Source organism: Clupea harengus, chromosome 18, assembly GCF_900700415.2.
Source record: "Clupea harengus chromosome 18, Ch_v2.0.2, whole genome shotgun sequence".
Classification (NCBI taxonomy): Eukaryota; Metazoa; Chordata; class Actinopteri; order Clupeiformes; family Clupeidae; genus Clupea; species Clupea harengus.
Window position 1 is genome coordinate 4,870,574 of NC_045169.1, and position 20,116 is coordinate 4,890,689.

Below are 20,116 nucleotides of genomic sequence, written 5' to 3' on the forward strand. Positions count from 1 at the left end.
GCCTTTATGCAGAGTTGGGATCGTTATGCTGTCACTTGTGAACTCAATGATAAGTGGCTCTCTCACGTTCAAAGAGAAGGTTTAAATTGGCGCACACAATTGTGCACGTCTAGCTGTAGCGTTGTCACGCGTCTTTCATTCTTCCACTCTTAATTTCTCTCGTTCTTTCTTTCTTTGTACTTTCTCTCTTTTGTTCTTTCCTACTCCTTTGATCTTTCGTTCATTCTTTGCTTGCTTTCATTCTTACTTTCTATCCATCCGTCTCTCTTTCTTACATTGTAAGTATTTCTATCCATTTGCACCAATGTCTGAAATGGACTTCCATTTCGAGCTGCGGTGGTTTGTGCTCGAACGCAAAGGAACCTTTGTCCTCAATGGCTAGTTTGTAAATGAGAGTAACGCTCAATGCTCTGAATCACACTCCAGCTGAACATCCAGATGATGTTTTCTAACTGGAAAGACGGCTGTTTCGCAACTTCAGGTGTTTGTTTACTGTGATGTGGTCTCAGTATACATTCAGTACAAACCTGCAGGTTTGTTTCACTTATAAAAAATGTGGCACAGCTAAATATCTTTTTAATTACCTTTAATTATCTTTTTATTAATGGTTTGTATTTCAATCATTTCAGTCAAGTTGTCTTTTTTTGTTTGTGTAGTGTAGCCGTTCTGTGTTTTGAGGGGTCTGCATACCTATGGTTTTTAACCCTTTTGTTGGCTTTGGTGGTGTAGCTCCACTTTTAGACACACGCATCAACGTTGGGTACGCACTAAAATCGTGCTGAGCCCCTTTCTACACCTAAAACAGTATTAATGAAAAGATACTGGGCAGACATGCGTACCTCTGGAGGTGGCGTACGCATAATATTTGTAATTTGCAAATTGGCGACACCAAGAGGAACTAACAGTTATGCAAGTAGGCTAAACGAACCGAGTATCAATAATTGTATTCTTGTGCATGTATTGTTAAATGTGTAGGCGTATTACTGCTGTATTTGAACTGTCAACGTAGCCATCATGCAGTTTTATGGGAAGTGAGCACCCAGTTGACTTAATATATTTATAAAGATATTTTAGATATATTTATTAGTATGGAGGCTAATGCTAACATTTGTTTTGCAGCTCTGTTAGATTTTCATAGTGTAATCGGAGTAATTTACAGTATAATCATATTGAAATGGTCATTTGATTATAATAGACCCGCAGGCCACATGGCGAGAGAGTTTCAAGTTCATCCACAGGCGCGTTTTGCGTGGGGAGGTTAATATGGAAGACGTACGCGCTCAACTTCTTTCCCCTCTACCCCCCCAAATCATTGCAGTGTTTAGTAATGTAATATTCTGGCAGAAAAACACACTTTACCATTTGGAAAGGAGTGCGCATTTGAGAGCGTGTGTGCTTTGGCCAAAGTCGTTCACGTCTGTGGCGATTCTGTTTGCTGACTGCGTTAAGTTACCGCTTTACCTCGGCCGCTCTTGCTGACGACGGCAAATAACGCCGCTGCTCAGCCGCACTTCTCCTTTTTCTCTCGTTTGCACACCTTGAGAGATGTTGATGTTGGTGGCACCGATTCATCCCGCAACACCGACACCGAGTTGTTTAGACACCTGCCGGAGTGCCGAGTGACCTTGTGAATGTTGGCGCGAAGGTCACCGAGGGCCTGCACCCGATATGTACAAACGGAACAGCTTGGCTTGGAGATAGGTGCTGACTGTGTTGACTACTACATAAAGGGTGCTGAAGTTCAGGCGGGAAGGCCATGAATGTACTCAATTACTCTACAAAAGGACCACAGATGTGTGTGTGTGTTTTGTGTTTTTGTGTTTACATAGCTTTTCATGTGTTTTCATATCCATAAGCCTTCGTGGGGTTGACAGACTGTAGCCATCCAAAAAATAGCTCATCCATAATAATAATAATAATAGTAATAGTAGAAAATATATATTATGTATATAATATATATTATTAAGTGTGTGTGTGTGTGTTCCATGCATGTCATCTGACTGTGTGTGTGTTCTGTGGCAGGACCGCACCGGCGAGTGCCTGAAGAGGACGGGCGCCAGCGTGGCTCTCACCTCCATCAGCAACGTCACCGCCTTCTTCATGGCCGCCCTCATCCCCATCCCAGCTCTCCGCGCCTTCTCTCTACAGGTCAGTGTTTTTAGTGTGTCTGTGTGTGTGTGTGTGTGTGTGTGTGTGTGTGTGTGTGTGTGTGTGTGTGTGTGTGTGTGTACATGCATATACTGTACTTCCAGAAGTGTATGTGTAGTATACTTTTATTTTAATGGGCTCTTTGAAACGTTTTTCCTTTTCTTACTAACAAGTGTCAAACGTGCACGTGGTGGTTGCGTGAGCTTCGTAGAAAGTGTGATAGAGATGGAAAGAGGGAGAGAACAAGAGACTGAGTGATTGAGTGTCGAACAAGAGAGGTCCCCCCTCCCCTTCCCCTTCCCACCCCCCATGGCCTGACCAGCAGCCTGCTCTCCTCGTGTCTCACCAGATTGCAGCTCTCTGGGCAGCGGTAACTCTAGCCCTGAGGCGCTGTCTGGAGGCGGTGGTGGTGGGGGTGGTGGTGTTTTAGGGAGGGCGGGGGGTCGAGGAGAGGAGTGATTGTGGCATCTGCGTGGGAGGTTGTTAAGCAGAGAGAGAGCCTAGCGTGACTCGCATCTGTCCTTCATTTATGAATGACCGCATTGGGCCCCCCATCACACCCAAAGACCAAACGAGCGAAGAGCAGCCTGGCATGTTTTTCTTTGGTTTTCTTTTTTCTTCCCCTTTTCTTTTTTGTTTTTTGGGTTCTGTTCCGAAGTGGAACCGGCCTTTTAATTGAGTTCACGCAGGTTAAATGCCAGGTCCTGATTTAGTGAGGGTGGCAGTAAAGGCAGTGAAGTAATGACCACGGGCCCGAGCCCCCTTGAGCCAGATGCCGGGGGTAAAGGTGGCCTTTGCTCCGCACAGATCCAGGAACACCTCTGGGGTCTGCCCCCGCGAGTGTGTGAGTGTGGAGATGGATTAGGGGCAGAGAGCGCATGAGTCGGACTGACTGACTGACTGGCTGACTGGCTGACTTCTAGCTGAATGGGGAATGAATGGGTGAAAGTGTGCCTGTGTGAATGTGTTGTCTGTGCCCACTGCCCTTTGAAATGCAATACTCTGAAGCAGGTTTCTGAAATGGGTCTCTTTCGGTGCACACATCCAGATGCTAACTAAGCGCTTGGTTCTTGACCCACAAAGACAATTTACTCGGTTTGAGGGAATTTTGCAAAAATGGAAGAAAAAAAATGTCGATTTAGCAAAGAATTCTACACTCCCACACATTAACAGTCCATGGTTCCAACAATACATGTGTATTTAACTGAATGAAGCTGTGTTTATGGGATGTACTATGTATTATCAGATTTGGTCTAGTAGCTTTGGTAAAGCTACATAACATTTTCGGCATGTTATGTGTATTATACAATTCAAACAATCTCAAGTCAATTTAATAAGGCCTAACTTGTGTTGAGTTCCAATGGTTTTTCTAGATGATATCTGTGAAGTGTGTACACTCTTCTGTGGACGTAGAGATTTGTTCCAACACTAATGGTTGTGTGAAGGTGTCTCTATCAGCCCATTAAAATGAGTCTGTGGAGGGAGGTGTTGACCAAAAGCTTTGTCCTGTTGGACCGTGGAGTTAGCATGACTTATAGGTCCGCCTCCCACTCCCCCCCCCACCCCGCATACTTTCTCATTCTGCCTCGACCTCTGAACTTGCGGTGAGGTGAACTCACCATCGCCCTTGCAAAAGCCACACAGCTGTGGGGAGCCCCAATCTTCAACCCCACCCCACACAAACACACTTCCCGGCTTCTTTCCTAAAGAGCTCTGCAATCTAAACTCAGACAGGGAGGCTCTGTGGTTATCTGTGTTGAGGTCGAATACGTTTCAGCTAGCCTAGCCAGCCCCATCACCCTGAGTTGATATAGAAAAAAAGCTTGTGCTCTCTCGTTTGAATGGCTGTGGTTTTTCACAATGGGACTGCTGAAGTAGTGATTTGGCTGTGAGTGGCTTGTGTGGGAGGTTCTTACACACACATTTGTGGGTGCAGAGAGAGAGAGAGAGCTAGAGAGAAAGTGTGTGTGTGTGTGTGTGTGTGTGTGTGTGTGTGTGTGGTCGCAATAACACACAGAGCCCGAGGTGGGAAGGACCACACAGGCAAGACGTTAGTCAGCCAGTTACTCATCCCGCAGCCCCCGGTGAGGAGGTGCAGGAATAACAAGTGTGGACAGATGACCGGAGCGCTGGGAATTCTGTTTACTCCCAGAGTACCGGATCGGATTTCTGTCCCTCTGGATCCTCTGCATGCGATCCACATGTTTTATATGTGTGGGTTTTTCCCTTGTGGTTCTGTTATCTATTGAACACACAGTGCTTCACTCAGGGTTCAATACTTAGCGTCTGAACCACTGTCATATTTGGACGAACTGAATATTTGTCACGCACTGTAAGTCAGAGGGCTTGTGAAGGCAGAGACTATGTGCCTAAGGAGGTGTTGAAGACTGAAAACAAATAAATAGAAACACGGATGGATAGAAAGAAAGCTAGAGAGAGAAGGGAAAGAGGGAGGGAGGGAGGGAGACAGCATTGTGCTGCCTCTGCCTGGAAGTTGTAAAAAGCAAAACACCAGGTGTGTGTGTGTGTGTGTGTGTGTGTGTGTGTGTGTGTGTGTGTGCGTGCGTGCGTGTACACACAGATTTGAGAGTAGCTGTCTGACGAGCCTTAGTTCCTGTGCCACACCTCCAGGCCCTGCAGGGCTCCATGGCTCTTTGGGTGGTCTGGCAGAAGCTCCGCTTCCAGGCAGGCAGGCAGGCAGGCAGACAGGCAGGCAGGCAGACAGGCAGGCAGGCAGGCAGGCAGGCAGACAGGCAGGCAGGCAGGCAGGCAGGCAGGCAGGCAGGCAGGCAGGCAGGCAGGCAGGCAGACAGGCAGGCAGGCAGGCAGACAGGGCCCCAGCATTCTCCCCTTGTCCTTCACCCTTCTTCTATTCCTTCCCAGCACCATTACACACACGCACGCACGCACGCACGCACGCACGCACGCACGCACACACACACACACACACACCCACACACACACCCACACACACACTCATACTCACTCACACACTCGTACTCACTCACACACACCCCCACACACACACACACACACACACACACATGCTTGCGTTCTCTCTGCCAACTGCTGGCTTAGCTGCGTGCAGCCCTGTTTTCCTCCCGTTCTCTTCCTCTCAGTGCTTCTTTTCATTGGGCCTGCTCCGTGGCAGCACTAGACACAGACAGTGAGTGATTGTTATGATGCTCCGTCTCATCCGTAGCCAGTCTTCTGTCAGTTTGAGCCATTCTTGCCAGGTCTCCAAAGATCTACACGACATATCCACGACCTTCAGTAAAGGGTCTTTGCCTTCCCTCCTGGTCTGTCAGGAGAGCAACTGTGAACATAGGATGAAACCTATTGTTTTTAAGCACTTATTAAGGACTTTATTATGAATTAAGGACTAAAATTATGCATTAAGGGGCACTCCAAGGCAAGTCAAAGGACAGAACTCTGTTTCTTCTATAATTGTCCACACTTTGCTGCTTTAGAGTTGGCAGTATACTGCTGCTTCTTTTAAATACTACTTGCATGATTTAGCAGCCAGTCTTAACATTGGAAAAGTAGTTGTGATGTACTGCGCGACATTGTAAAACGGACAGTTCTCTAACCAAACACGCGGTTGCTTCCTGGTTACGCAGGCTGCGGTGGTGGTGGTGTTTAACTTTGCCATGGTGCTACTGATCTTCCCCGCCATCCTCAGCATGGACCTGTACCGCCGAGAGGACCGGCGCTTTGACATCTTCTGCTGCTTCGTCAGGTACATGGACCGCCTCTCCGACCCCCCTCTGATCTCCAATCATATCTTCAGCATGGCCTCCAAGTCCTTCACACACTTGACACCAGGACAAAATGACATTTGGAAAGGCTATGGAATAGATATTTATTACTTAATATCTTATAAGATGTACAGTAGTGTGTTTAATGTAAGTATGTATTATTAGTATAGTACAGAATTTATATATATGTATTAATCGTTTCTCTCCCCACAGTCCGTGTGCCAACCGGGTGATCCAGATCGAGCCCCAGGCCTACGTGGACGGCTCGGACGGCAGCCGCTACAGCCCGCCGCCGTGCTCGTTTGGCAGCGTGCCTCCGTCCTACAGCAGCCACGGCTTCTCCCAGCAGACGCAGATCACCATGCGCTCCACCGTGCAGCTGCGCACCGAGTACGACCCGCGCACGCAGGCCTACTACACCACGGCCGAGCCACACTCGCAGATCCACGTGCAGCCCTTCACCCCAGGACCCGCACCCGCACCCCCACCCACCAACACCAACACCAACACCAGCGCCAACCATAACTACAACAACAGCAGCGCTGCCAACCGGGCAGCCAGCGCCAGCGTCAGCAGCAGCGGCATCGGCACCAACGTCCCCACCACACCCGGCGGGGCGCCCCCCTCCTCCCACGCCACGCCCTCCCAGCCGCCCTCGTTCCCCTCCACGCCCTGCCAGAGCCCGGCGAACGGCAGCTCCACGCGGGACTTGCTCTCCAACTTCACGGAGGTGGCGGGCAGCAGGGGGCATGTGCACTCCTGCCCCGAGCCGCCCTGCTGGCGATGGAGCTTCGCCTCGTTCGCCGAGAGGCACTACGCCCCCTTCCTGCTGCAGCCCACTACTAAGGTGAGCCCCCTCACACACACGCCGTCCCCTACGGATGTTCATTCACAAAGGCAAACCCTTCTCTACAGTGGAAAAATCATCTGGTTAGCTGATGTTACTTAGGTGTACAGTTTAGGACATTTATGGAACATGAAGAATTAAAGGTTTCTATTGAACAATTTTATTGTTTTGGCGCTATATAAATAAAATTGAATTGAAAAATGTAATTGAATTGATTCATTTTCAAAATGTCCAAAAGTGAATATGAGCTGAATATGAACTGAAATATCTCAAGGTCCACAGATAGTTTGCCAATAGTACCACTAGTATGACAATATGAATTGGTATGAATTAGGAGAGAATGAATTTAGGCATATAAAAAGTATTTTATAACTCTTATTTTAATACTTTTTTAACATCCCAAAAGCATCGTGCTTTACTCTCCTTTGATAAGATTCTGGGCTCGACTGATTTTCCTTCCTTTGCGTGCCTGTTCAGGTGGTGGTGATCATCCTGTTCCTGGGCCTGCTGGGCGTGAGCCTGTACGGCACCACGTGTGTCCGCGACGGACTGGAGCTCACCGACATCGTGCCGCGCGAGACCAGCGAGTACGACTTCCTGGGCGCGCAGTTCAAGTACTTCTCCTTCTACTACATGTACGTGGTGACGCAGCGGGCCGACTACGCCCGCTTGCAGGGGCTCCTCTACGAGCTGCATAGCCGCTTCGAGTCGGTCAAGTACGTGCTGCGCGAGGACGACGGGCGGCTGCCGCGCATGTGGCTGCACCTGTTCCGTGATTGGCTGAAAGGTGAGAGACGTCACTGATGTTGACCAATGCACAACGCTCTTATACACGTTGGGGAGCCTCCGCCGAGAGCATCATTGAGCAACCAAGAGAGAGAAAGAGAGAGAGAGTGTGTTCAAAATGATAGAGACCTCTTTCAATTATGGTAGTTGTACAATAATGCTTTTGGGAAAAGCATTCTGGTGTCGGGAGAGCCATCAACTCTTGGGTCATCTGAAACTTCAGATGTGAAACACACACACATATACACACATTAGCCAGTGAACAGAATTTATGTTTCTGACAGGTCCTATGTTAACCATCTTCCTGGAAAATGATGAATCATTCTTCATAAAACCTAAATGGCACACGATTGATATTAGAACAGGCTTTCATCTCTGGGAGAATATAACGTGATTACGTGATAAAAAGATGTCCATGATTGATGATGTAAAGAGAATGTGGGTGTAGCTCTGCTGTTGGAAAGTACCATCAGAACATACACTCCAGTCTACGTAAATCCTTTCCGTACGCCTCTACATACGCCTCGCAGAGCATTATTATGTCCACACCCACTGCAGGCGCCTGTGTGGGCGCCAAAGTGCTTTAGTTTGTCCTCTCACCCATCCTGCTGTTGATGCACATGTCCTGTTAATGTCGGCTCGTTTGTTATTCGGGCGCGCAGTAATTCTAAAGCGCTGAACTCTTTACTCTCTGCCTCTACTTGTGCAGCTGCATCGATCAATAAAATGGCATTACAGTAAGTCATGCGGGGAGGTTGGGAGGTCCGCCATGTTGTTTTGGGATTGTTGTTGTTGTTGTTGTTGTGTCAGAAGCACAACACAGCTGAGGTGTCTCTGTCCCATCGCAGACCATCTCAGGAGTCTGGGTGACCTGTAGGAGAGTTCACCTTCAGTGCCCCCCCCCCCCCCCCCCCCCCCAAACTAGAACCTCACAGGTGGCGAAATCTGGACAGATAGGGTTCTAGACTGTTCTGGGTGCAGCTGTTGAGGTCAGGGTTTAAGAGAGGATCGCGTCCCCATGTGAAGGGTAAAAGTGGCACAGCTAAGAGGGAGAGCAGAAGACCAAGGGCGCTGGGGAGGAGTGTGCTTGTGTGTGCGTGCGTGCGTGTGTGAAGGAGTTTCATCTCCTCTCTTTCTTTTTTCTCTCTCCGGTCTTTGTTTTTATCCCTTTCTTTTCCCCTTTGTTTCACTCTATATTTTTCCTGCCTCTCTCCCTTGTTCTCCCTCTCTCTCTCTCTCTCTCTCTCTCCCTCTCTCTCTCCTTCTCTCTCTCTCCCTCTCTCTCTCTCTCTCTCTCTCTCTCCCCCTTGTTCTCCCTCTCCCTCTCCCTCTCTCGCTCTTTCCCTCTCTCCCTCTCCCCGGGATTATGAGATGCCTGCGCTAATCCCAGGCAGATCAGACCCAAAGATTGAGTAAGCCCTCTTCTGAATAGGTCCCTCTCTGCACTAATGGCAGGGTGGGAAAGTTAACCTGCCACTGCCGTCCGCCCACCTTTTCCTATCTCTCCCCGCAAATCATCTCAGTGTTATTCATAACCTGGAGTATGAGTCTGTGAATGCAGATCCCCATGGGTTGGAGCCTTTTACACAGCATATGACTGTATTTAAGGGTGCGTGTGTGAATGTGTTTGTGTTTATCCACACATCTGTGTGTGCGCGTGCGTACGCATTTGGGTGTGTGTGTGTGTGTGTGTGTGTGTGTGTGTGTGTGTGTGTGTGTGTGTGTGTGTGTGTGTGTCTGTCTGTCTGTGTCTGTGTGTGTTTTACAGTGGATGCCAGAGAGGGTGGGGTAGGGAGGAGTCTTTAATATTGCGCTTTGAAATGGCTCGACAAATTGGACACAGACAGGGAGATGAAAGAGGGACCAGAAACAATGTGTCCCAAAAATTGGCCACCGGCATTCAAGGGAGTGAAGAGGGGAGCAAGGGAGGGGAAGAGGAAACAGTAGAGGAGGAGGAGGAGGAGGAGGAGGAGGAGGATGTGGTTGTCTGTATAGTGTCTGTACCATTCCCCCCCAGCCACTGGGTTTACGTCGACAGAAATGTTTACTACCTTAAAAATGGCATTTGCAGATCAGATCATTTGAGATTTCCAATACATTCACTTGACACAGCAACCACCTTACCAACGATGGAAATAAGGCTCAGACTTTTTCCTGTCATCCCTGGCATGGCTTTCACATTTGCCGTATCACCACAAGCATATTGCTTTTATGCCAAATAAATGAATCAATTAATCAATAGTCTTGTGTGTGACATTGTTGCATTTTGGCTGGAATCGCAGCATTGTTTTATGATGCTTTGTGCCTTTGTGGACTGACAGTGACATGATCTTGAGAGTTCTTGAAAGCAGTTTCTCAAGTTTTGAAGCGTGTAGAAATGAAAACAGATGCCATTTGCCCGAGCTATGGCTTCAATTTGAACTTGCCGTTGCATGTGTCAGTACTGTGTCATCTGTGTCGCCTAGGTCTACAGCAGGCGTTCGATCGGGAGTGGGAGTCGGGCCGAATCACGCGGACAAACTTCAGGAACGGCTCAGACGACGGAATCCTGGCCTACAAACTGCTGGTGCAGACAGGAAGGAGAGACAAACCCATCAACTACAACCAGGTAAGAGAAGCTCATGCTCAAGTCGTGGAGAAGACTCTCTTCTGAAGCCTCTTACAGCATGTTGAAGGCACACACTTCTTTAGTGTATTTTGTTCTGTGGGAACTGGACCTTGCTGTAGGCTACTCCACTCATAGAAAAAAGATCTAATAAGTGTTCTAGATCGTAATCTCAATCTTGCGGGAACCTTTTTCCTTGACAAAAGCACAGTTGTGCATTAGTTCTTTCAGTATACCATGGGGAACTGCTTTTTCTTACAAGTGTATTTGAAGAGTCTAGTTTCAGTCTAGTTGAACCGTGCACTAAGACGTTACATTGCCGCTTTGGGCCAGATGAGTGCTTCGCATTCTGCATACTCCAAACATCAGGTTGTGCAATCTCCAGGTCCTCACTGTGAATTGTCCATCACTTGTTATTCACTCACATGAAAATCCTATTGGTGAAACCACCAACCTAATCTCACACCGGGGTTTTTTTTGGTGGAGTGGGTGGAGTGGAGTGGAGTGGAGTGGAGTGGAGTGGAGTGGAGTGGAGTGGAGTGGAGTGGAGTGGAGTAGAGTAGAGTAGAGTAGAGTAGAGTAGAGTAGAGTAGAGTAGAGTAGAGTAGAGTAGAGTAGAGTAGAGTAGAGTAGAGTAGAGTGGAGTGGAGTGGAGTGGAGTGGAGTGGAGTGGAGTGGAGTGGAGTGGAGTGGAGTGGAGTGGAGTGGAGTGGAGTGGAGTATCACAGCGAAGGTTGTGGCCCAGCATGGGAACCACACCTGGCATATAAACGCACCTCCCCCTTCCTCGTCCTCCTCCTCCCTCTTTCCCCCACTCCTCCCTCCTGATTGCTTTACCAAGCCCAGGAATTTAAAGCCCTTACTGGGGCCACAACCCGCCTCTGAAAAAGCAATTAACTCTTCATTTAAACCATTTGTCCCATTCTTATGGCTCAAGATAATAAAAAACTTGAAAACCAACAGTACAGTACAGGACGGAGACTGCCTGTGAGCTGATGCTTCTTCAAGAATGTCACGATTATTAACACTTCATGGACATATGTGTTCATTGGTTGTTTTGTCTTAAGCATTTGTAAGGCCTTAAGTGTGAAGTGGGGGGATAGAGGCTGTATGTGGTGTCTCTCAGTCATGGTTCTGTGTCTGAATTTGTGAGGTTCACTTGTTCAAAATGCACTCGAACAGCAAGCACAAAGGCAGACACAAGCTTTGGGGTAAAAAAGCCGAATCTGTTTTCTGTTCTACTGTTGGAGCCTAGTTTCACTCAGTTAGTAACATGTTGAAAAGTGTTTGATAGAGGGATGGGGGGGGGGTTTGGACACGTCACTGGGGTTTGTGTGCGGCCGCCTGACATCATTTCCTGTGCCTGTGAGGGAAGCGTAGCGCGGCGGGGCCGTGAGGCCGCCAGCCACGCACTGTATGCCTCCCGTGACAGCTTGAAGACATACAGTTGTTGCGTATCCTGCAGCTTAATTCAATCCAGATCTTTGGAATCCAAGTCCCCCTCTCTCCCTCTCTCTCTGGCTCTCTCTCTCCCTCTCTCTCTCCCTCACTCTCTTCTCTCCCTCTCTCTTTCTGGCTCTCTCTCTCCCTCTCTCTCTTCTCTCTCTCTCTCCCTCTCTCTCTGGCTCTCTCTCTCCCTCTCTCTCTCCCTCACTCTCTTCTCTCCCTCTCTCTCTCTGGCTCTCTCTCTCTCGCCCCTCTCTTTCTCCCTCTTTTTTTTCCTTCTCTTCTCTGCTCGGCTGCCATGTCCCCTTTTTGAATGGACCGAGGGAAGCTTCATCACGTGGTCCCTCTTCTTACTGGAGCTACACGGTGTTGTGTGTGTGTGTGTGTGTGTGTGTGTGTGTGTGTGTGTGTGTGTGTGTGTGTGTGTGTGTGTGTGTGTGTGTATGTGTGTGTGTGTGCTCTGGTGGAACTAGTGGGAACCACTTTTTATCAAGGGTGCATTCAGCACGCCCCTGCTACTACTACTTGCTCTGTTTTTGAATTTTTTTTCTCCAGAGTGATTTGTATGGGTGGTCCATTCCTGCAAAACTAGCTTGACTTTTTTTCTTAAGCTTTTCACAAATTTAAGGGGAATGGTTATACTATGTCCTGGAATGTGTGTGTGTGTGTGTGTGTGTGTGTGTGTGTGTGTGTGTGTGTTGTGTGTGTGTGTGTGTGCAAGTGTGTCTGTGAGGGAGAGAGAGAGAATGTGTATGTGTGTATTTTTTTGCTGCATTGTATGCTGGTGTGTGTGTGCGCGCCGAAAAATGTGTAAAGTCATTTTGCAAGACCTGGCTGTGGCGCCGGGCATTCTGAGTATCCGTCGGGGTCAGGAGAAGCAAATGTTAGGCCCATTTATACAGATGTTGTGTTATTTTTATAGCTGTACTCCATTTGCTGGGTGGCATTTCCCTCAGTGTTAACAGCAAGGTTAACTGCACACAGACGCACCCAGGGACTCCGGCCAATTTTTTTTATTGTTACGCTAACTCAAGCAATTTTTCTCTCCCCAACACCCCCTCCCTTCAGAACGCATCCCCCCCCCCCCCCCTCCCCCCAGCCCCCTTGCACACACACACGCACACACACACACAAACACACACACACGCTCATTCACCCCTGACTTTGTGCGCTCGGAGAGGGGGCGGGGGGGTAGGATTTATGGCACGGACCACCGTCCTGTAATGGTTTTACCTTCTCGGGAGGTAGCTCCAGGAAAAGGGAGTTTTCCAGGAGTGAGAGATTAGCACAGCATCGCTCGCCGTTTTTTAACATCTCACTGCAGAAAAGGAAGGAGGACAGAGTTGATTTTTGCCTGATTTTTTTTGCCTCTCTTTTTTCCCTCTATCTCTCTCCTCTCTGTCCTTAAAGTACCTCAGTATCCATGACCAAAGAAACATCAAAAACGATAATGCAGTAGCTATATTTCTTGGTAGCTTATCATAACAATCAGTTGCACAGCCATTAAGGAATGTAGCCTTCTGCATGCTATTGGCAGTGGCTGACTGGATAAGGCAGTGTGAGAGATGTGAGATCACTGGGTTGCTGCTGCTGCTGTTTTTCTCATGACCCCCCCGGTCTTCTCCTCTGCAGCTGACGCGACAGCGGCTGGTGGACGCGGACGGCATCATCAACCCCAACTGCTTCTACATCTACCTGTCCGCCTGGGTCAGCAACGACCCGGTGGCCTACGCCGCCTCCCAGGCCAACATCCGCCCGCACCCCCCGGAGTGGCTCCACGACAGGACCGACTCCCTCCCCAACACCCGGCTCAGCAGTAAGGACCAGTCACATTTTGGTTCAGGAACTGATTCTATGAGAACTATAGACATTAACACATTAGGAGACATTAGGAGATGCATCACCTGAATATGTCACCTGAAAGGTAGAATTGTTTTGGGGTCTGGGTCTCATCGCACATTTTTTTTATTTGCACCCTGCGTTACGTCCACAGTCCACAACAGGATTGCACGTCTTAGTCACGATGGTATTCTGAACGCACTCACTAAAAGTCTGAGGCACTGGGAGGGTGGACTCGTTTAAAAACACAATAAGGTATTTTCCCTTAGCAATAACGTGTTGGAGCTTAAGTGCTTTTGACAGAGCAACGCTGTGGTGTGTGTGTGTGTGTGTGAGCCGAGCGGAGGCCTGTACAGTAAAATAGCTGGGGGTGTAAACAGGATCCAGTGTGGGTTTAATTTGTGCGAGTGCTCGCAGGTTTATGGCGTGCATGCTGGTTGGTGGTATTTCAGCTGCGGTTAAAAGGGGGCTTTGCCTGGGGAAATGTGATTGGATAACAAGCGGAGAGCGCCGGACCCCTGGAGCTCCCGCTGGCAGTCCTCCAGCAAAGTGTCCTAATGTAAATTTATAGTGGAGATTATAATGGGGGGTAAAACCATGTTAAGCAAGTGGTGATGTCTGGGTCGGAGTCGGTCAGGTGGGAGAGACACACGGTTGTGCCTGCATGGAAACAGACTCCCCCATTACACACACACACACACACACACACACACACACACGTGTACACACACACACACACACATACACACAAACGCACACGTTCACTTCCTCTTCCAAGCTTGAGTGCTGAAGGTCAGAGCAGGTTGGGTTTACAGGTGAAAATGAGGATGTTTCCACGAGACGCCAGAGAGTAGTAGGGTACCGCTGGGACAAGGGAGAAGGGGGGAAAAAGTCAACATGGTAGGATAGTATCAGATCCAGGTTTAAGATAGGCCTTAATTCTTTTTGTCAGGCAGGAGTGGTTGGATGTTTTAGTGGGAAAATGTTTTGGAGAATTGGAATATGGTATTTGACTTTATCCAACTCCCCCGCTTGCGGTAAATGTGTTTAAGGGTATTCATAGGGGAAGGTTAGCAGTGACATTGACAATGTTATTACAGGAGTCAATGGCAGGAATTTACTTTACTGCATTGCTGGAAAAGTGCATGACATTTTTAGTGACAAAAACTATAAGCATTGCTCTTTTTTTGCCTTGCCTTAATATGCACGTCCATGTTAATTTGTTATGTCCATTGTTTAAATTGTATGTCCATGTTAAAAGCATTTACAAAAAATCAAAAATGTTACAAAAACTTTAAGTTTTGTTACCTTCTCACCTTCCCCCAGTTCCCGCCGCTGAACCTATCGAATATGCACAGTTTCCGTTCTACCTCAACGGCCTCCGAGAGACGGCGCAGTTTGTGGAAGCCATCGAGAGCGTCCGGGCCATCTGCAGCAACTACAGCCGCCAGGGGCTCCCCAGCTACCCCAATGGCTACCCGTTCCTTTTTCTGGGAGCAGTACGTCAGCCTGCGCCACTGGCTCCTGCTCTCCATCAGCGTGGTGCTGGCCTGCGTCTTCCTGGTCTGCGCCGTGTTCCTCCTCAACCCCTGGACCGCCGGCATCATTGTGAGTAGGAGCCCACCTAACTGGGATTCACAGCCACAACCACCAAAACAAAACAAAAAAACACATAAAAAAAAACAAAATGGCCCCTCTGGAGATTCTGAAACAGAAGAACAGATTAAAAAAGAGTGTTAGCAGTAATGAGATGAAACAGTAGCTAGTGTTTTAAGCTCCCTCGCTCCGTTGTAGAATGCACAGTTATGCACCTCAGCACACTGGGTACAACGTTTTTCAACGAAGGGTAATTTTGTGGGCTGTCTCTCTGAGCAGCTCGCTTCATTTTTTCTTTCAGTTTTCCAGATTTTTAAGTCAGTCCCATGAAAACAGTGCTCCATTCAAGCTCTATGAATTCATCTTGTTAAAAGTAAATCACTGTTTACCGAAACACTAATTAGACTTTTATAACATCAACTTTATGTATGTATCAGTGGGGAACGTGTCTTTCTGTAGCTTTGCCCAAATTGAAACGTATGTTGTAAGGAAAGGCAGGGAGGCTAAGAGGGGAGAACAGGACCAGTGTTTTCATAGCCCTGTTCGTTGTGTTTATATTACACTGTCAGGGCAAGTTTGTTTAGTCTACGGAGGGCTTTTTCAGACATTTCAATGAAATGAATGTGAGGAGACAAGCAGGTTACCCAGGCAACCACATCTCCAGTGTTGCCTTTAAATATGGCTTTTCGTTCTTGTGTAGGTTTCTTTTTTTCCTTTCCAGACGCTTCCCGCGCTCTCTTACGGTTTCCAGCCCCTGTCCCCTTTTTTTTTTTTTTTTTTTTACTGCGGGGCAGTGTTTAAGCCATTTTCAGTGGCTTTAAAACCCCTCCAACAGGATTTCTGATTCCGTCCTCGTGCTTTACAAGACAGATAAAAGACAAAGTTATTGCCCGGCTTTGGCTTTTACCGTTTGCCTTTGTCGCTCCCCCACCCCACCCCACCCCACCCCACCCCACCCCCTCCAACCTGACCACCAGCCCTTCCAGCTCTGATTTGTTTGCGTTCCACCTCCTCCCACCCCCTCCCGCCCCTCCGCTGCCATTTGCTTAAAGCTGCCTTCCTTTATCCCCAACCCCCCCCCCCCCCCCCCCCCCTCGGCACCAGGGTCCCTTAAACCTGAGGCCAATCAGCTGATAATGGCATTAGCCACCACCCCTGCTTGTCCTCTGTCATGGAACACAGGGCAGAGTTTTCACTGAATGTCCACACACTTCACATGAGCGCTCTAAAGAGTCTGGCTACTTTCCATACAAATAAGAACATAAGAACTTAATCTTAATAATTTCATATGGGCATCCATTTGTCCCAGCCCTTTCCAACTCTCCATACCCTTTTTTGGGGCCTTGAGGAAAAAACGTCACACGATTAGTCAAGTTTTATGGACATGAACAGCAGCATTGATACATTAGCCAAAAGGAACATTATAAACAAAAATGACCCCTTTATACATTCTGCTGAATAATTCTGTATGTTTGTTTTGTATAATCTGTGCCGTTTTCCCTCTCTAGGTCCTCGTACTGGCGCTGATGACAGTGGAGTTGTTTGGAATGATGGGTCTGATTGGCATCAAACTCAGTGCTGTTCCCGTGGTGATCCTCATCGCCTCCGTCGGCATCGGGGTGGAGTTCACCGTTCACGTAGCACTGGTGAGCAGAGGCATAACAACACACACACACACACACACACACACACACACACACACACACACACACACACCACACACACACACACACACACTAGTGTTGTTATAGTAACACTTGTCATATTCTGTAAACTTTGAGAGTGGATTCTTGAATGTTAACTGAAGTGAAAACAGTTCAGGTCAGACCGAGAAACCTCTAAATGTTAACTTTTACACACATTCACTCTGCTTCAGTCTTTTCTCAGTCGCCTTCACCGTTTTGCCTCTTATCCCTCACCAGGCCTTCCTCACTGCCATCGGCGACCGGAACAAGCGAGCCATCCTGGCCCTGGAGCACATGTTCGCCCCGGTGCTGGACGGGGCCTTCTCCACTCTGCTGGGCGTCCTCATGCTGGCCGGCTCCGAGTTCGACTTCATCGTCAGGTGAGGGATTCCTCCTCCAAGCGCCCTCTCCTCTTCTGGACGCTCCTCTCTCGACTTCTGCTTCATTTCACTACTCACCCTTCTACTTGTCTGAGAGCAATGGCGCACAGGGGAAAATAACTCCTCTGCCAATTAATTTAAAGAGGGTCATAATGTTTAATAATGTCTGACTGCTACCGCCTGTTTACAATGTATGTGCTTCAGCAGTGGACCTCTACCGAATAGATTAGCGATGTAGGCAGTCATTTCAGGTGTAGGAATTAGTCAGTGAAGAAGAAAATGTATTCATTTGAATCTGGAGAGGCCCTGGAGGCCATAAACTTAACGCCTGGGAGGCGTGGTGCATATTTCTCCCTCAGTCGGTATGAGTTGAGCTGTTAAGTGTTACATTACGCCTTTCATCTGTCATTAGGGGAGTAACCAATACGATTCCCAAGAGATGTCTTTGTGGGGGGGGGGGGAGTTCTGGAGTGTTAATATCTCTAATGCACTTGTATGCATAGCGCTCCTTTGATGTGGATGACTTTGCAGAATGAGAAGGGGAGGGGGGTGGGGTGGGATGGGGCAGAGTTGGTGTTCAGGCCTCCATGTCACATAGGAATCTACCTGAGAGACCAGTCAGGCGTGAAAGCCATTTCCCTGCAAACCCCCCACCCTCAACGCTCTCTCTTTGTTTCGCTCTTTGTGGTGTGTGTGTCGGTGTGTGTGTGCATGTATGTTGTGTGTATGTGTGCATGTGTGTGGTGTGTGTGTGTGTGTGTGTGCGCATGTATGTGCTTGCACATATGAGTATTACGGGTGGAAGAACAACTGAAAACTCACTGTACTGTAACCTTTACTTACGTTAAAGGGCTCCCCATAATATAACAGTATGCAACAATTGGCCACTTCTTGAGGTATGCTTTTACAGGCAACTAGTTTTGGTTTCATCTTCAAACTCATTTTGATGGTATATGGTCATGTGAAGGACAGATAAACCTACCTGTCATTCTCCATAGCCACCCAGGCTGTGCACTGTGTGATTCTGTGGTTCGGATAGGACCACCGTCGTTAAAATGTAAGAAAAGCTTTCACAGCATGGCATCAGACACTATATCGCCAAAAGACACCCGCTTTTTTTTAATCAGTGCCAGCTGTGCTGTTGTTGGTGTTTGGTAGGGTTTTGCACGTCTTTGATGTAGTTAGCTCACTAGCTTTAGACCAAACTCCTCACTGTTGCTTTGTCAAACCTCAATGTCTCCCTGCCGAATAGTTTCAGGAGCCTTTAAAATGGTTTCACACCAGCTAATATAACTGTCGTTATGATTTCAGCAACAGTGAGGAGGGCAGTGCTCGTAAAACCAACTTCTTTCCTCAGAGTAAACATGCTATTTTCGTTTAAAATCATTCTTGGCGTAAACTAGTAAACTAGTAAGTGGTTCCTCACATAAAAGTTCTAGTTCTTCAGAACTCATTAGTTCAGAACATCAGTGCATAGAAACAGGCTGATCAAGGTTGGCTATGGTTATCGCTTCACAACCCTGCAAATGGGTGAATGAAAGAAAACACAAACACACACACACACACACACACACACACACGCACACACACACACACACGCACACACACACACACGCACACAACACACACACGCACATACACACACACACAAACGCACTTACACACAAACACACACACACACACACACACAAACACTCACACACACCCACACATACACACACACACACACACGCACTCACACACACCCACACACACCCACACCCACACACACACACACACAGAGGGTGAGGAGCGTGGCGTCTTTCCTCACCTCCTGAAACAGCAGGCAGTATCTGCCAACTTGAGTATCAGTAAATATGTGCGATTCTCTTTGAAGCGCATGTTGGGGAGGTCAAATGCGCCTCCCCACAACAGCCTGACTTTATGGAGTCCCATTTCCTGCATCTGCATATGCTGTGCTAATGTTTCACACAGAGCCCTGTGTCATTTAATCACATGCAATTAAAATACAATGCTGGGTGATAACTCCAGCCAACATTTATGACGACGTTTATGGTGTTCCATCATGCTATTATAAACATTTTAATTTCACCAAACCATCCCGTGTGTTTTGAGATCCATGGTGCTGCACACAGCATTTGGAAAAGCAGAGGGTAGAGAACGTTTATTGTATTTTTGCAGTCTTGCAGAAAGAAGTGTTCCCCTGGCTTTCCCTGTCAGATCCTGTGAATATTTGGAGTCCAAACAGATCCCACGGGCTCTCTCTGCAGGGCATGCGTTTGGTGAAGACAGAGGTTTCCTTTTTTCTTCTTTTCACTCGAGGCATTAAAAACAACATCTTGTGCAACATATATATATATATATCACACTGCATCCATCCCTAGACCCGTTCAGTTCCCTAAATCATCTGTAAATCCAAGGGCCTCTCATACAGATGGCATAATGCTCTGGGATCAGCTTTACAGCACATCCCATAACGTACACAGTTAGAATTCACACAGGAGAGACCTGATAGTCGGTAAGCTCTCCTAGTATTGTACCGGGAGGCCATCTTCGCTTTGGCCTGGCGTGTGATGGTATACTTTAAACCGCTGCGATCCTTTTACCAATTGCGACCGGTCTTATTTACAGAAGGAAATTCTAGCGTCTGGCATTTTTTGGGGGGGCGGGTCACACAGAGCTACCGCACACTTCTCTACTGTAAGTCGATTTCAAAGGATACATCTAATGGGTGGTTTGATTGAACCCAGGCTTCCAGCTCCAGTGTAAACACGGAGGCCTCCCTCAGCCTCTTCACCACTGTAGCTTGCCTAAATAAGGGGCTCCAGCCTGCAGCCTTCACCCCGGGCAGGGCTGGGCCAGGCTGGCTGGTTTGCTCGGGTTTTGCGTTGCTGCGCGTTGTCTGCTTCTGCGGAAAAACTTGGCCACCGCTACCGCAGCAGCAACAGCAACACTGAAGTGGTCACCCTCCCAGGCTCTCAATTAAATGAGAAAACACAAACGACGGCCCGCTTTGAAGTCACGGC

General features: G+C 48.0%; 1 protein-coding gene across 1 annotated transcript in view; it reads left to right on the plus strand.

Annotated features, from left to right (window-relative positions):
* ptch1 (patched 1) overlaps positions 1 to 20,116 on the plus strand; it is a 48,380-nt gene that overhangs the window by 24,056 nt on the left and 4,208 nt on the right. The window contains 10 exon segments of the mRNA XM_031585505.1: positions 2,023 to 2,148; positions 5,769 to 5,887; positions 6,120 to 6,753; positions 7,231 to 7,540; positions 10,005 to 10,147; positions 13,223 to 13,406; positions 14,756 to 14,916; positions 14,918 to 15,037; positions 16,534 to 16,671; positions 16,948 to 17,090. Of these exon segments, the coding sequence (XP_031441365.1) occupies positions 2,023 to 2,148; positions 5,769 to 5,887; positions 6,120 to 6,753; positions 7,231 to 7,540; positions 10,005 to 10,147; positions 13,223 to 13,406; positions 14,756 to 14,916; positions 14,918 to 15,037; positions 16,534 to 16,671; positions 16,948 to 17,090 (2,078 nt within the window).